General features: G+C 43.1%; 1 protein-coding gene across 1 annotated transcript in view; it reads right to left on the reverse strand.

The window, feature by feature from the left end:
- Positions 1-18,383, reverse strand: part of COLGALT2 (collagen beta(1-O)galactosyltransferase 2) — a 115,279-nt gene that overhangs the window by 19,682 nt on the left and 77,214 nt on the right. Inside the window, exons 6-7 of the mRNA XM_027074365.2 lie at positions 13,239-13,358; positions 2,980-3,056 (exon numbers count right to left, since the gene is read on the reverse strand). Coding sequence (XP_026930166.1) covers positions 2,980-3,056; positions 13,239-13,358 — 197 coding nt within the window. The remainder of the gene's footprint in view (positions 1-2,979; positions 3,057-13,238; positions 13,359-18,383) is intronic.

The following is an 18,383-nucleotide window of genomic DNA, read 5'->3' on the forward strand; positions in this document are numbered from 1 at the left end:
CTCAGTCGGTTGAGCGTCCGACTTCAGCTCAGGTCATGGTCTCATGGTTCATGAGCTTGAGCCCCATATCGGGCTCTGCACTGGCAGCTCAGAGCCTGGAGCCTGCTTCGGATTCTGTCTCTCTCTCTCTCTCTCTCTCTCTCTGCCCCTCTCCTGCTCATGCTCTCTCTCTCTCTTTCTCTCAAAAATGAAAAAACGTTAAAAAAAAAAAAAAAGAAATACTGATGAGGAGAAACCTGAAGGAATAAGTGGGATGACTTTGGCTTCAGCCTGACTAGCCCACCCAAATGGCTCTGAGGAAGACATTTAATGCTTCCGGGTCCAGTTCCCTTGTTTGTAAGAAGAGGGAGTTGAACAACCTCATCTCTCAAGTACAACACCGATTAAAATGTCTATGATACGTGGTTTAGGTAAAGCTCGCTTTATGCTGTGTCCAGAATAAAGAAGAGACTATGTCTTGTAACCAGCTGGGGTTCAGACTTTGCTGGGGGCAAAGCTGTGGTTCACATAGCCTTTTAATGTAATCATCAACATGTTCTATGTTTTACTGGATCAAAAGCTACACTAACTAAACGTTCAACCTCTCCTTACAAAACATTCTCACTTCCATCCCTTTATAAAGCACTGGGCAAAGAAACTGATGGGAAAACAAGATGTCCCCTTTGAAGAAATTATCCGCCTGAGTTAAGGCAAAGTGAATTGGGTGCATCGTGATTTCATTACTTCTCTTATCTACATAACTGGGTAATTATTTTTTTTAAACATCATTTCTGTGGTGACTCTAACTTGCCTTGTTACTTGGGACTTTATAACTTAATAGATTGTGTTCTTTCACATTTCGTGTTCTTCCTGTTTAGAGGCACACCTTGACGGGCCACGTTTCATCCCACGATTTTAAAAGATACGGAAAGGAAGGGGTATTTCCTCATGTGTACACACGGAGCTACCTGAGGCCACTCCGGCAGAACAAAAATAAGCCCAAACAAAACAAAAACCGAACAGATATGCAACAAAAAGTTGCCTCAAACCAGAGACCTCTAGTCTGGGAAGACTTTAGTAAATAATAATTCAGTCCCAGTTTTCTGCCAGGACAAGTGCAATAAAAATTGTAGCCATGAAGAAAAAACACAGACGGCTTGCTCATACTTCGTGAACAGCAAACAGAGAGAGAGCTACATAGCCAAACGCAGCCCACACACCACCGCAAGGTCAGGGAGTACTGGGAGAAAGAAAAAGTCCCTGAAAATCCCCTTCTCTACCATCTTATCTCTGTTCCAGAGCCCAGGGTAATCACTTCCTGTATCTATATCCCTTCCTAGAATTGGCATTTTCCAGAAGGCTTCCAGGGGTAACCCAGTCCTTATACGCACATCCAAATGGGAAGACCAGAGCTAGAAGATCCTGGTTTTGTCCCATTTGATCTCTTTTGCTTCAGTCCGCATAGGAATGTGTTGAAAATGAATATAGACAAAGACACTCGGGTTCTCTCACCTAGAGAACCGAGGGCTGACGAGAGTTATAGGAAAGGACACCTCTAGTAAGATGTAGAAGCTGGTACAGTGTGTGATGTGGACCAACTTTCCTGCAGCCTGATTGTTTTAAAGAATTCTTTGTACTTCATTCTGATTCCTCTCTACCACATTAAAGTCATCCCTTCCCATGCTGCCCTCGGTGAAAACAGCATCACAGCCGCTAAGTCTTTTCCTCTTAATATTCATGAAATACTCCCTCCCATTCCTGAAGTCCAGATCCCCATCGGTTTTACAGAAGAAATACCAATTCCCATCCCAGCAGCTTGTAGACGGCTGTACTTTGGGGACATGTACTACACAGTGCAGGATGATGAACAAGGCTTTTTCTTGCCATGGAGCTGTGGCAGTGAGCACAGAGCACAAAGCTTGGCCTACAACACATCCAGAATCCATGGAAAAAAATCCATCTCAGTTTGTGGATTCCTGAGGCACTGCCCTAATCTCTAGATCATTAAGCTCTTGAATACTGATCAGCAGCTACGTGACATAAGGGACCCACAAAGGATTCAATGACTTGGAGGCACACTTCCGGCATTCCCAAGTAGCTGTTGTGTGCGTTACCGAGAGAGGCATCACTTTATATTCTTGCTTCCTTCTTCATGCAATCAAAACTTTGTAATAGGGGCACCTGGGTGGCTCCGTCGGTTTAACTTCCAACTCTTGAATTTGGTGCAGGTCATGATCTTGTGGTTCATGGGATCGAACCCTGCATGGGATTCTCTCTCACTGTCTCGCTCTCTCTCTGCTCCTCCCCCACTCATTTTCTCTCTCTCAAAAATAAATCAATTAATTAAAAAACAAACAAGCAAAAACTTTATATTAAATATGGCCCTTGGAGTGCTATTATGAAGTGCTTGCCCACGGAAAGGCAGAATTTTACTATAGGTTTCTTTTTTCTTTTTATTTTCCTCTCAACCCTACCCTCCATCTTTGTCCATGGAAGAAGAGCACAGAGAAAATAAAGCACAGACTATTCCAGAATGGTTTCCATCCACTCAGAATAAAGTTAAGGTCCTCCAATACCTAAAACATATACCCTCTTACCTGACCCTTGAATCTTGATTGAAAGGTTTACAAAATATAGCAATATCTGCTCCTAGAAAATATATAATTGCACTCAGGACTAAACAGTAACGTCTTTCTAACTCAATGACTAATTCACTTTACCATGATGCTCCTTTAAAAAACTTTTTTTTTTTAATTTGGATATAGTTGATACACAATATTACCTTAGTTCCAGGTGTGTACGATGCTCAGTTTTTAAGATAAGAAAGCTGAGCTGCAACAAAAACGGAGTCATTTTCCCAAGACCTCAATGCCTTTTCAGCAGCCAGGTCAGTCTTGCTGGCTCTCAAATGTGTCATCAGGCCTGTGCTCTAATACAAACGTGTAAGCACGCCACATACATGCACACGTGTGCATGTGCACACACAGACACCTTTCCTACCTCATCAAATCCCATCTTGTCTGGATATTTAGGGACAACGGAAACAAACTGGGAGGGTTCCATTGGAGGACGGTCAACTGGAAGACACAAGAAGCACACAGAGCACTCTGTTAGCGAAAGGCTCAGAGAACCGAATTCCATCCACACATCTGATGTCTAGGAACACCACCTGGACGTCCGGGACAGGGGGTAACCACTCAGCAGTTCTCCAGGACTGAGTGGCTACACAGGAACCCTAATGGTCAGGGTTTCAAGAACACTTATTTATATGCAGACTGGAATATTCGCCCCATTTCCCTTAAGGGTAAAGATTAAGGGTGAAGGCTCTGGAGTCAGATGACCTGAATCCAAACCTTGGTCTGTGAAGGTCTGGAAGAGTTAGTTAAGTGTCCTCTCCAAACCTGTTTCTTCATGTGTTAAATCAAGATAATAAAAGTGTATCTCTTAGGGTGTAGTAAAATTTAAATGAGATCTGTATGCAAAGCACGCATCCCAGTAAATTAGCATAGTAAAAACTCAGTAACTTTCAAGCTATTACTTTACTGTGGCTTATAATGAAAGACCTCAGAACTGGGCCAGACTTCTTCTAAATAATGCCTTCTCTGTCTATTTTAAAGGGCCAAAGTCTGGGGCTATTTTTATCCCATCCAGGCAGGTTTAGCTACAGGTATGCAAAAGGTCCTTTATTTTAACACAAACTCGCCTCTGGGGGCCAAACCACATCCCCACACTTGGTACAGGGCTCACAGGTAAATTTCCAGATGGGAGGGGCACTGCATCTTAAGTAGTAAAAGATTTATTTATTTGATACTCCAAAAAAGTTCTCTTTGCGAACTACACATTTGAAAGGTCGGAAGCAACGCTGAGTGAGGAACCTGAAAAGGTCTTGAAGAATTTTAGAATTGTAAATTCAAAGTACTCATTTCGTTTTCCTTAAAGGGATAATAAAAAGAAAACCAAGTCAGAGCTGGTCACCGAGAGGTTGGAGTAACTGTTGGCGGTGGCCTTCACTACTCAGCAGTACCCATCTGCTCCATTCCGGGCCTAGGAGAGGAATCACTTCCTCACCCTTGAAATTGGTCATGGCCTCGTGAACTGCTGCTTCTCAGCTCTGCAAGCCCTTTCCCCCGCCTGCCCCCTCCCACCCCAGCCCCACCACAATGGCCAGCGTAGCAGATGTTGATAAAGGAGAAATCCCACATTTGAAGTAGCCTAGAATGATGTGCTAACATATGCAGGACAGCTGCCCAGAAGGGCACCAGGACCACTGTAGACCTTGCATAAGAAGAAGTAAGCCACTGCTCTATGCAGCCAGTGGAATTTTGTCACTGTTTGATATCCTAGCATAACCTCTTCACCCTTTTGACTGAGACACTGTCCATAGAGTATTGTTTGTTTAACTCATGCTTCCCTGGGACATTAAAGAGAAACCAGGACATCCAGTGTCACCTGTGATCAAATGACATGAAGTTCTAGAAGGTGGTGAGACAGGTTTCCTAAACCAAACCCAACAGTTGTTGGTCTCATGACTTCAACCCTGACCCCTATGGTCACATTTCCGTGAGTACACAGTGCATGTGTTTCTGTTTCCACCGGGAGCCTAGAATATTTTGTTCCTTTCTGCTTTACCCCGCTCCTCATTAATTTTTTTTAAATCAACAAATATTGATCAAGGGGGCACCATGTACAGAGTTAGGCTTTTAAGAGAAAGAAACTTCACATACAAACTCCTTTTTGTTCACAATGTTGTTTGAGGAGCTGTCTGGCTCTCCCTCCTTGGGACTGGGAGTTGGGAGGGGGTTATATTTTGAGTTACCCTTTTCATGCTGTTGGTCTCTGTCTGGCACTCACATGGCTAGGTGGCTTTAACGTTTCAGCCAAAGAGACTGCCATTTTGCTTCCATCAAACATGGGTAGTCACTGCATTCACAGGACAAGTGTCCCCCCAAAGCCACAAGTGGCTAGCTCCTAGAAGCCACCATTGAGCAAAAATATGAGAACTATGCCTGGGTTTTGTCACTGAAGACAGAGCTAAGCCACTGGGAAAGACGGAATGATGCAAGTAAGACATATAAAACTTACTATGCCAGGAGAAGGGATGTGTCCTTGTTTCATCAGAGTCGAAGGTAACCTGTACACCAGCTTCGGTTTGGGGTCGTTTCTGACGCCATCATTCCCAATTTATCAGTCCCTCACTGAATCCCTCCCTAGACACAGTCCCCCACTGTACCACCAATTGGGAAAATATGCTTCTTTGGCTCCTAGATAGTTTCAAGATCTAGGAATAAGCATCATAGCTATTATTGTAGAGATCCTATTACTCACTGAACTCTGGGTTACACCCTCCACACATGTAATCCCAGTTATTTTAATCTTCACAACAGGTACTATGGGATAAGTATGAGTGTCCCTATTTTTACCGATAAAGAAACAAAGGCTTAAATATAACTTGCCCAGGGTCACAGAGCTGACAGAACTGGTAGGTGAACCAAAGTCTGACTCCTGGACCCTCGCCCCCACTCTGCCTGCCCCCAAAACTGGTCCTTGGTAGCCACTGGCATCAAGTTGGCCTTAGCAACTGGACTGAGTTCACAGTGGCTCAGTTAGCTAAGTCTTTGCTCCTGGGTGACCGTTGCTTGTTGTCTTGTCTATAGTCCATACTGGGCCACACACCATCCAGTGTACAATGTACCAGCCCAGTCATGCAACCCGAAATCTTGGAGAGGTTGGGCTTGCACCAAATCCTAACTAAATCATAATCATTTCATCATAATCCAAAAGTTGCCCTGAACTTCTTCAATTGCTGCAGTTACGACCTTAGCTCAGGTCCTCACTCACCATGCCTGGGCTGTTTTAATATTTTTCTAACACTCACGCACTTAGCCTTGCCTCCTTCTAACTTGTTATGCACACTATGGTCAAAATAATCTTCTTCAAGCGTGGTGCTGTTCATGACCACAATAGTCACACCTGACAGTGTGCAATTGGTTAAGGGCTTTCATAGTCAACCACACCATTTAGCTTCACTTATTTTTTTGGTCGTTTGTTTTTATAGATGAAGAAATTGAGACCCACCCGGATGTAGACTTGCCCAAGGTCAAATGGTGAATCAACTGGTGCCCAAGATCAAATAGTGAGTAATTGGTAAGGTTATTGGACCTTCTGATTTCACATGCAATAATCTTAATAACCTTTACATGACATTCCGTTGCTCCAAAATGCTGTTACTGAGAATGGGCACCTAAGATCTCCCATCACCTCATGCTCTGGCTTGCAAGACGAGTCTCCTCATGCCACATATAGCCCATTTATTTCTATCACCTTTATAAGATCTAACCTTCTGCTATTCACCCCCCAATTTTCTGTACAGGAAGCACCTTCTCAAATTTTCTATATAGCTCCTAACATATGAAATGAGTAAGTACATGTGGAGTGATGCACACGGTGCTTTCAGCAAGTATTAGCTCCTTGTTGTTACAATCTCCTACCTCCCACCCTACCCGGGTTCTTTCCCTCTGATCTCTGAAGCTCCAGTCCGTAGTTCATCAGCTCTTTGACATTTTTGGTCCCTTATTTTTTCTGAATATCTCTTCATCTTTTTATTTTAACTAAACACTTGGCGTTCCTTTAAGGATGCTGCCTCCCTTTCACCTGTGAGAGTAGAAGCTGATTTTTCTCACCTCCCCAACTCACTCCAAACTGTTTTCCTTTCATCCCTCAAAACTCCCAGGTTCTCTGAAGTGTATCTTAACACCCTCTCTCTCCTAGTCATGCCCCCTCAGCCACTGATAATGACAGCCTTTGGCTCACAATCTTGCTGTCCCTGCCATAATTATTAAAACCTCAGCATCCACATGGTGACCCACCCAACAGGCTGCTTCTAGGTCCTTGCATCACTCTTTCAGTGACTCACTACCACATTTGCTTTCATCACATCCTTCAGGTCCTCATGTCCATCGGTACCCAATCCAATAGCACTCTTGCCCCACTTGTAAAGACTCTTCATTTGCTACCACTAATCTTGTTTGGCAAAATCACAATCCTGCTTGTACCTGATTACCCACTTAGCACCAAAAATACTGCAAAGAGAAACTCACACAACTGTGTTGACTGAATCACTTTAAAATTACAACCACAGATGTCAAATTGGCACTCGACATTGCCAAATGATGCAACTGTACTTCCATAGTAAATCTACTTTCCCACTCACTGAAAGATCTGTTTTATGCCTTGTCCTCCCTCCTGAAGCCTCTAGCACCTCTCTCAAACTGATGTACTATGTACTTCATAAAGAAAATACTCAAAGTCGAAGTAGACCTACCTTTTCCTTCTACCTCCAGTGCACAAAGCCAGCCTTATCTGCACCTACACATTCTGTCTTCCCATCTGCTAGAGTGGAAGAAGCATCTCTGTTCCCACCTAGGACAACTTCTCCAAAATTGTCCTAGATGACAAGGCTTCTTATTTTCTCAAGGATTTCAGCCTTACAACTAACTTCTCTTCTACATCATCCGGTTCTCCTTATATAGTGGATCCTTCTTGCTAGCATATAAATATGCTAAAATCCTATCTCAACAAACACAAAACAAAACAACCTCGCTTTTGGTCTCTCACTCCCTTTCGGCCACCATCCTCTCTCTCTCTCCCCATCTCAACAAGATTCCATTTTCCCATCTCCCCATTGTCCTCCCTCTGGCTCACTCCAATGGGCTGGTGTCCTCATCATTGCACCGCAGTGGCTCTTATGAAGGTCATCACAGATTTTTATCTTGACAGAACCAATGAGAATTGCCCTATCCTCATTTTACTGGGCTTCTCAGCAGCATCTGGCTCCTTCCTGAGACACTTCTCAGTTTTTCCTTCCAGCTTTTTGGCTGTTTGACTCCCCCCAAGGATCTGTCCTGTTCCTTCCCCTCTTCTCTTTCTATGATCTTTTACTAAACAAGTGCACACTGTTCCATGGCTTCAAATGTCCTTTTAATGCTGATGACTCTCACATGTCTGTCTCCAGATGGAGTCTCTTCCCTGAACTCGACTCCTATCCAAATATCTCTTAACCTCTCTATTCAGATGTTAAAAAAATATCATAAGCTTACATGACCAAAACTTCCCTCTCCAAATCTTTTCCCGTTTCATTAAATGGTATGCCAGGCCACAAGCCTGGTGTCATCTGGATTCCTTGCTTTCCTTCGTGGGCTGCATCTGGTTCTCTGTAGGTCCCATTGGCTCTACCAATAAATATACCTTAAACCCACCTGCTCCTCATCACCTCCTTGCTACATCTTGCATCCCAACCACCATCTCCTCTCACCAAGAGAGAGGTATCGCTCCTCCTATACTCGAGTATCCACACCCCAGACAGAATGATCTTTCTAAATGTATAAATAATGTCATGCCACTCCCCCCACCCCATCCCACATGGAGTCCCGTTACTCTTAGAATAAAATCTGAATTCCTTACTGTGGTCACAAGGCTCTGCATGATCCGGACACTTCTTCCTTCATGATCTCATCTCCTTCTACTCAACTCCTCATTTTGTGTACTCTAACCACATGGGCCTTTTGCTCCCGGAGCGTTACCAGCTCTCCAAACACCCTTTGCAGTTCCTTCGGCTTGGAACACTCTTCCCCCAAATATTCATGTGGCTGCTCCCTCGATACATTGTCTGCACCTCGTGTTAGAATATACATTCACTGATGACAGGGCTTCTGCTGATTCTACTCACTACTGTATGCCCAGCATCTTGAACAATCCATGGAACATAGTAAGTGTTTAGTACTTAAAGCCTGACTCTCCCTTCTAAAACCTTCCTTGCCTCCTTACTGCTTTCTGGATGGCGTTCTGCTTTAGTGGAGCATTCAGGGACCACGACAGTTAAGCCACCCTAACCTTCAAACTTCATTTTCCTCTATTATTTAAAGCCAGACCTCGTGTAGAGTGAGAGTGCTTTTCGAACAGTATCTTTGCTCAGTTTCCTCTGTTATAGTGCCCTCACCATATCACTTCTTCTGTGTAAACTGTACACTTCTAGCAAAGCCCAGCTTGACAACCACCAGGACTTGAAGCTCTCAGAGAATACACCTGCCCGAACAATTTCTCACTATTCCAAATTCCAATTGCCCTTAAATCTTCTCCCTTCACAAAGCACTATCCTGCATCATTGGGGTCTTTTTTATGTTTGTCCTGTGTCTCCAGTTAAATATATACCCAAAACAGAGACCTGGTTGTAAAATGTTTTGAATCCCCAGTACCCTCATAGATTGTAGGAAGGCATTCAGTGTTTGTACATAAATATAATATAATTCCTGTTCTAATGCTTCAATTGGTATAGTCTATTAGCAGCTGTTTCTTTACTGTTCATTGGGTTCCAGATGCTGTGCAAAATGCATTTAACACCTGGCCCGTTTTTCCTGAGGACACTTGACGGATATGATTTCATTATTAATCCTTAATCCTACAGGGGCCTCCAGTCTATATTTCTGCATTACTATCCTCCAAGGTTTATTTTCTAATTATTTTTCTTACTCCAATTATGTTCTACCTTTTAAAATTCAGAATCTGAAATTTTAACAGAATTATAACTAACGAAGGTAAATTCAAGAATTAAACAAAATGCCACACATAAAGTGCCTAGCAATAGAGCTGGTATGCACTGGGAGATTAGAAATGGCAGCTATAAATTACAGGTTCTTCTCAGATGAATTCTACTTGTGTAGCATTGTGCCATGCATATTTATAATTTATATAATTTAAAAAACTTTATCGACAATGTGTGTGCTTCTACACAGAGGGAAGCTTCTGTGCTCTCAGTCCTATGGTGGAAAACAAGAGAAGGTAAGTCTTTGGCCTTCTCTGAGCTGGCATCTACTTGGAGTCAAGTCTGGCAGGCACGGAACAGGAGTGATGGCGGGGTGTGTGTGTGTGTGTGTGTGTGTGTGTGTGTGTGTGACACATTACCAAGGTCAAACTGAGTCCTAATAACAGCAACCCTTCAATATTTTATGGAGTTGGTGTACATTGTTTTGTTTTGGTTTGTTTTGTTTTTGCTCCTCCCAACCCTGCAAAGTAAGTGCTATTATCCTCACTCCACAGATACAGGAACTAAAGCTCGGGGGGGGGGGGGTTGGAAAATTCTCCCTCCAGAAGTGACAGGGCTTGGGTTGAAATTCATTATGCTGCATTCCGGTTCAGTGCTCTTTGCAATACAGTTTTCATCCATTTCCTCATTTGTTCTTTTGCTTGTGTGGCCATACTTGGAGCAAATACTTGTTTGGTACCAACCATATGTCCTGTCCTGTGCTGGGTCCTTGGGATAAAAGGCAGTAAGATGCTGCCCTCATCTAGAACATAGACAATAGGCAGAAACAGTATGTGTTAAAGAAATTCACAAAGGAACTTCCTATGGGCTGGTTCAAGAAATACTATAACTGCACCAACTCCCTAGTCAATCCTTATTCCCCGCGCCCCCCCCATGAATGCTGGGGATTTTTTCTACATTATCCCTATTATTCTCTACATACTTAGAGAACAATAGTGTCTCTTGTTGCCTTTTTCAAACCCAGGACACTGAGATGAGGAAAGACTGGATGGCTTGCAAGCTATCATGCACATCAGCATGCAGAGGTTGTGACGGGAGGAGTGCTTGCCCTCATCCCACATATAGTCTGTGCATGTACTTTGCTCAGCACCACTGATGTGCTCCCCGTATATTGAGCAGACTGATATTTTGCAAACAGAAGCTTATATAAATACAGTAGGAGAATCTGCTATTTAAAGAAAACTTCTGATGACTCTTTTAAATTATTATTGTCTTCCTTACCCTCTGGTCCCAAACATGTTTGTTAAAAAAAATTCTCTGCTTTTTTCTCTATTTTTTTTGCTTCTTAATTACTTCTACAACACTTTGAGTTCTGATTCAGCCTTTTCTGAAACCATTCTTATCATGGGTATTATCTGAAAAACTCCACTGGACTTTTTCTCAGTCTTTATCATACTTGAATGTCCCTCCACATCTCATGCTCCTGTGTTATTGAAATTCTGTGACATCACATTATCTTGTTATGGAATCCCTACTCAACATCTTTAGGCTTGATGGACTTATCTCTCCATCTACTCACTGGGCATGTCAACCTAAACCCATGTGTTCATTTATTCATTCACTTAGCCAACAAATCTTTACTGGGTGTCTACTAGGTGACAGGCAAAGGGCTATGCCTTGAGATGAACATGATGGAACAGCTTCAGAAGAATAGGTGTGAACTCTTCTTTAAATGTTTGGTAGAATTCCCCTGGAAAGTCATTTGGTCCTGGACTCATTTTTTTTGGGAGATTTTTGATTACTAACTCAATTTCTTTACTGGTTATGGGTATGTTCAAATTTGCTATTTATTCTTGTTTCAGTTTTTGTAGTTTATATGTTTCTAAGAATTTGTCCATTTCTTCCAGATTGCCCAATTTATTGGCATATAATTGTTCACCATATTTTCTTATTATTGTTTGTATTTCTGCTGTGTTGGTTGTGATCTCTCCTTTATCATTCTTGATTTTATTTACTTGGGTCCTTTCCTTTTTCTGTTTGATCAAACTGGCTAGGGGTGTATCAATTTTGTTAATTCTTTCAAAGAACCAGCTCCTGGTTTAATTGATCTGTTCTGTTTGTTTGTTTGTTTTGGTTTCAATAGCATTGAATCTTTATTATTTTTTATCTTCTGCTGGTTTTGGGTTTTATTTGCCATTCTTTTTGAGATGAACATGACAAAAAAGGCATTTACTGTCTGAGGGTGGGGAGCAGGAAATAGATACTCACAGGCAACTCGATGGGTCTAAAAACGAACTCATGACTTTTCTTTGCAAATGTCTCCTTAATTCTACATGCTGTATACCCTTTAAAACTCTTACTGTTATCCCCAAACACTCAAGTCAGAACTTAGAAGTTGTTCTCTGCTTCCCTTTTGCTCAGCTACAGACTCTTGGTTAAATCCCTTCAAGACTACGTCATAAGGTTCTCTTAATCTCTTCCTTCCTCTCCATTCCCCCTGTTCCTGCCCCAGCTCAGATCCTCACTATCTTTTGCTAGGTTACCATGTAATGTCAAAAACGACCTCTTCGCCTCTGGCCTGAGCCATCCACTGCCCCCCCCTATTCCAGCCATACTTCCCTTACCATGAGGGTGGCCTTTAGAAATCCAGATTTCAACCTGACATTTCTCTGATAAAAATCCCTTTAAGAGCTCCTCTCTTTTCAGGAAAAGTGCAAACACCACCTTATACATTAGAGGTCCTTCTGGCTGGGCTCTTGCCCACCTTCCAGCCTCAGTTCCTGCCGTGTCTCCCCAACCATCGCTACTGCCCACAGACGTACCTCCTATACTCCAGTGATGAATAACAGAATTTCTCAGATGCTGCATGAAAATGAACTGAAAATATCCAACATCCTCCCCTAGGCAGGGTTTTGCCATTACCTTCTCCTTTAGCCACCACTGAACGTTATACGTTATAATTATGATAGCGAGTGATTATTGAGCATTTACCAATTCTGACATCATTCTAGACCCAGAGGCAATAACGATGCAATGTTTAAGGATGTGAGTTTTGCAGATAGCAAGACTAGTTAAAATCCCAATCTGTTATTTGTTTAGCAAAACGATCTAGAGCAAGTTACTTACACTCTCTCTCTACACCTCAGTTTCTTCATCTTTAATATGGGGATAATAAAAACCCTGTCATTGTTGTTGGGTTAGTGAGACAATATACAAAAAATGCTTAGCATAGTATCTGTTACATGATAACCTATTATTAAGTTGAAGTCATAATTATTGTTATTAGACTTTATTTGTATAAAGTATAGATGGATAGATAGATAGAATGGAGAATTTGCCCCCAAACACTAAAGCTTTATCTCCATTTCATAACTAAGGAGGTTAGATTACTTTTCCAAAGTCATATAATTAGAAAGCATAAAAGTTTTGAGTTTAAATCTACACCACAAAATACCAATACGGCCCTTCTGATATTGTACAAAATGTATTTACTGCGTACCCAGCTCTCCACCTGGATCGGAAGCTCCCTAAAGGCAGACCTTGTCATATTCGTATGTCACAAAGGAAAAGTTTAAGAACGAATTAACAAATGAATAGCTATAGTTCAGCCAAGGCAGACGGATGACTGTGAGATCACAGTCCTGGGAGAAGGGAAAGGTGGCTGGTGTGGTCACGGTGGCAATGGAGCAAGAGCCATCACCCGAGCTCCTGGGTCACTCACTCATTGCTTCTATCTGGACGTGGATGAGGTTCTCTATGTCTTCCTGCAGGGTCTGATGGGACTTCAAGGGGATGGGCAGGTAGCCATAGTGTTCTCTGTTGCAGAGGTACATCTGGATGCCTGAGGATCCAAGAGAGAAATAAAAGCAACCAATCAGAAAACACGGTTCTTGGTTCTCTAGAGACAACTAAGGGAAAAAAGCTCGGACTGTGGCTAAAGCTGAGTTTGGCACTGGAAATGAATAAGTAGTTGTTTCAGACACTGCCTGTAGACCTCAAAAATGCTCTTTAGTAAGAAAATTTAATGCAGCATTGGGGGCTAATAAAAACTGGGGGCCACTCTTCAGCTCAGAGGAAATTGATTTTTTTCTCTCTGAAGAAAAAGCATACCCGTGGTCTGAAATGAGCACTAAAAGCACGAAGGGATCAAAAGGAGGCAAGGAATTCCCATTCCAGAGAACAGAATGGAACACTGTAATCCGCCTACAGGAAATAACAAGAAGATGAGGAATGAAATCCACATTTGATATGAAAGCAAACAGGAAAATCCTGTGAGGCTCACAGATTATTAAAGCTAAATCTAGGCATATGGAGAACAAAAAACAAAAAACAAAAAAAAAAAAAAAAGAAGGAAATTTAGAATTCTCCACAGTTCTCCGAGGTTTTATTTCTCTTAGCAGGCATGGATTTGGAGTCAACCAACAGACATGAAACTTGTATGACGGATTGGTAAAGGGACAAAAAGACTGCATTTCAAGTCCTGCTAAGAATCTGTCATATGACAATGCCAGAAACATGCCTCAGTCCTCCTGTATTCAGCACTGGCTCCAAGGCCCCACGTGACTAACTCCAAGAGTTGCACAGCATCTGTGTTTAACCAGAAAATTAGGAATATAGGAATCAAGATGGTATCACAAAGATCCGACAACCGACGGTCCTGACTAATGAAAAGATTGCTTAGTTGAAAGAATGAGTCTGCCAAGCTCTGATCCGTGTGTCCAAGCTTCTGATTTGTTAATGGCCATAATCATCTATGCTTTCCAGAGACAGAATTATCTGCATAGTGACTTCTCTGTGCTGTGCAGATGAAATTTCCTCCAGTCAGCTGTATCACCTGCCAGACCAGGTGATGCTGTCTCATGGCATTAGCAGAGAAGAACAGGGGAAGAAAAGAGCCTTTAGCCTCTTCCTCACTGAATCTGGCACCAATCAGGGCTGGTCCAGCAAACGTGGTCACTTCTCTTGCTTCACCAAGTAAACTCACTAATTCTGCTGTTTGCCTACACAAATACTTCAGGGTCGCTTCAAACGAAAATGTACCCCCTTGCAAAGTCACGATGAGTTCAGGAAGTGGGAGGAAAATGATTTCATGTTTACGTTGTCTCTCTATCCTAATTAGGTAAATCGTCTTACCATGCAACTTTCCAAAGCTTCAGTAAAAAGGGGAGATGAGACCTAGCCAAGCTGTCCATCAAATGTGAAGGGACAAGAAAGGCATTTTCACACAGCAAGGTCATACATATTTACTTACCATCACACTTTCTCACAAAGTGACTGGATGATGTGGAAGAAGGAGGAGAGGAGAAGGAAGGAAGAGGAGAGGGGACGGATTACAGAAAACAAGGAGGCCCTGAGACATAATTGACAGGAGGGTCAACGTACGGGACAAGGGAAGGGCATCCCGCGTTGAGAGCTGTGGCACCACTCAGACAACAGCAGAAGGTTCCAGAAGAGAAATCTTCACAAACATGCAAAAAGAGAACATCTGATAAATCTGACCATTCTAAGAGATGCTTTAGACAATTAGGGCTTAGTTTTAGATTGTATTAGTCATAAACTAAGGGGAAAAGGCAGTCATTCAGTTAAATATAGAAGGAAAACTAGCCATAGTCCATAAGTGGCTCAGCTTCGAATTAGGTTCACATATTATAACAACAAAAACACTGGCCATTGATCTGTCTTAAATTGCCATGGAACTCTATCCGGAGGACAGTGTTGGGAGGACTGTGTTTGCATTGAGGGAGCACAGGCAGGAGAGAGAGCTACCTCCCCCTCTTCAGTGGTGGACAGTCAATAGATCACATCCAAAGTAAGACCAGAGAATCAAGAGGTAGCAACACAATCATATTATTTAGAAACACAGACATTATATTATACTTCTGTCATCATCTGGAGGCGTTAAAAGTGCCGGTCTCTGGGGTACCTGGGTGGCTCAGTCGGTTAAGTGTCTGACTCTTGATCTCAGCTCAGGTCATGATTTCATGCGTCGTGGGATCAAGCCCCGTGTCGGGCTCCACACTGAGTGTGGAATCTGCTAGGGATTCTCTCTCTCCCTCTCTCTCTGCTGCTCTCTCCCTCCCTCAAAATAAATAAATAAACTTTAAAAAAAAAGTATCTCTCTTCTAGAAGAGGGAAATGATGGTACAGGGGGGTGATGTACAAGAGACTTCTAATTTTATAATAAACCTTGGGGGACTATTTGAACTCTTTCAACTATGTCCATGGATAATTTGATAAAAACGTAACAATTTTAAAAGGAAATGTGTTGATAATTAGTTAAAGCCTATGAAGGAATCTGGTACTCTCAGTGAAGGCTACTTCTGGAGAAAACAATTTTCTTTCCCTGTGAAAAAGAATGGTAAATGAAACTTCACCTCGAAGCTCTGTGCTTGTCATATGAAAATAGCAAACATTTTCTTGTATTCATTAGTACCTCTATACTTGGATTGATACGTTTATTTTTATCCTCGGTGATGAAAGATCAGATCCAGAGAGGCAAGGACTTGTCCAAGACCATACAGTAAGTCATTAGCACAAAACCTTTGTCCCTAAAGAGCCAATGCCAAGTATCTTTCTATCTGCCCAGGGTTCTGAAGCCCAGGCTGAGAGCCGGTAATGACGCTGGTTGCCATCTTTGCACGTGGCCGGCACCTCTGATTACTACCAGTGATGTGCAGGAGGCAGGGATGCACGCCCGTCACCCACATCTCTTGCCTTTTTTGACTCAACAGCAGACGTTCAGAAGATGACTGGCTGGCGCCAGAGATGGTTCCTGTGGCCATGACACAAAGCCCACATCTCTGGCCACAATGGGACGTGAACTCCTGACCCTGGCTTCACTATAGCCACAGAGACTCTTCTGCGACCCCTATGCTCTCTTCTGGGGCCAGCTCAGCAGCTACACCTCAGGGCACCACCACACTTGGGTTGCGCCTCCCACTCATCAACCGCACATGGCAACGACTGGAGTCAGAGGTGAAAGGGTAAGGAGCAAGGTCTGTGGTTAGATGGGCCGGCCGGGAACATGTAGAGTCTTTATTTCCTCTTGAACATTTAAAAAATGATACTTCAGAGGATGAAACACAGCTAGGGAGCTTCACAGAGTGAGAAAAAGAGAACACAAATTACCTTTCATCAAGACTCTTGCGAGGGAGAAGGGAAGTGATTTGCTTTGGATGTCAGAAAGGAAAAGCATTCATGGGCTGTGCAGGACTCCCAGGCTCATTCTTATCTCTCTTGGAAATACTTTAAGAGAAGTTCAAGTGCCACCATGGGAGCCACAGGACTATCAGGAAAGCTCTTTCCTTCCCCCAAATGACAGTGATTCTTTCCTGCTTGACTCCTGGACCTGTTCACGGTTTATACCATCCATGTGACCCTCAGGTTTCCCTGTTTGACAGCTATTACTCATGCTTCCACATGTAAAGATCTTATCTCCCCAAGTAGCACAGAGCCTAACACGATCCTAGGTACAAAGGCAAAACCTAGAGTATCAATTCCCTCTCCTTTCTTTTCTACCTCCTCTCTCCCCAACTGAATCGCCAAACAGCTTTGGGCCTCTCCACCTTCAATGTCCTGGGAAGGCCTAAGGCGAGTGTGACCACTAAGAAATGAAGTCTGAGTGAACAGGCCACGCACAGGACAGAGCTGAAAAATTCCTATCCAGCCTGTGTCCCTCTTCCAGCCCCAAATACAGTTGTTGGCTGAAAAACTACATCATAATAATTTAGTGCATGGGTCACAAAACACCTTATGCAATGACTGTAAATGAGAACTCTGTTAGGCAAGGGCCATTATTGTACTTCTGAATAGTTCACTTTCTTGGAACACCCTTACTGCAAACTCTGAAGCCAAGGGACTGGCACACTGAAAGGAATGAGAAGGCCCTGAGTCTGCTTCCCAGCCTGGAGAAGTCAGAGCAAATCACAGGCCATGTTAAAAGAGGCAGTTTCCATTAACACTGACGCGAGAACCTTCATGAAAACTCTCAATCCAGATGAGGATAAGAACCCTGCTTTTGCCTTGACACGGGGCTAAAGAATGCCTACACCAGGCCAAAGGGTCTAAAAGGCTCTAGCAGTCAAGGGAAAATAGCCTTCCACATGTCCACCAAATATTCTCATTCCTACCAAATCTACAACTGCTGAGTGGAACACCTATGGCTTTAAAGATAGCCTGACCTGTGAGCTGTGGCTTGAATTTGTATTAACATTCTCACCTGCCAGCAAGCTGTCTCAGCTGCCTGGGGTCCTGATCTCACCCACCCTAACTTATACGGCCACATGAGTTTATTCACCATTCACCTACTTTCTAAACTCGCTTCTGCTGGCACTTAAGTAGCACATTTCTGGCTCATTGATGATGGGACCTGACTTCTCTCAGGAAGGTCTGAAATACAGCTTTGCTTCAGGAATGTCGTGGAACTTCCTGTTGAATTGCTTTCGTGAATTAACTCCTCCCTGACTGCATGTGCAGGGTGGCACAAGAGAAAAAACTTAGCCTCCTACTGACTTGTCTTCCCCAAAAAGCCTGTACAGGCTGACTCCTCCTAAGTCCCACCAATGGAAATGCTTCCCAGTGGTTCTTGAAAGCCTTAGGTCTGGCTCTGCCTTTCCTTCCATGAGCACTGTGGCAGAGGCTGCTAGGTGCCTCCGTAAGTCTGTCCTCTCCTCTTTTGGAGTAAGAGAACTGAGGTTCTAGACTGCATAGAGTAAAGAGCACATTCTGAGCCTCGCTTACAGCTACGTGTTGACCTGTGACTAAGTTCTGGCTAACGGGATATGCATGGAAGCAATATGTTCAACTCCTTAAATGAAGAAATGCCTTCCCTCTCTGGCTTTTACTTAATGGCTACAATGCATCCATA

This window comes from Acinonyx jubatus, chromosome E4, assembly GCF_027475565.1.
Source record: "Acinonyx jubatus isolate Ajub_Pintada_27869175 chromosome E4, VMU_Ajub_asm_v1.0, whole genome shotgun sequence".
In the NCBI taxonomy this organism is placed as follows: Eukaryota; Metazoa; Chordata; class Mammalia; order Carnivora; family Felidae; genus Acinonyx; species Acinonyx jubatus.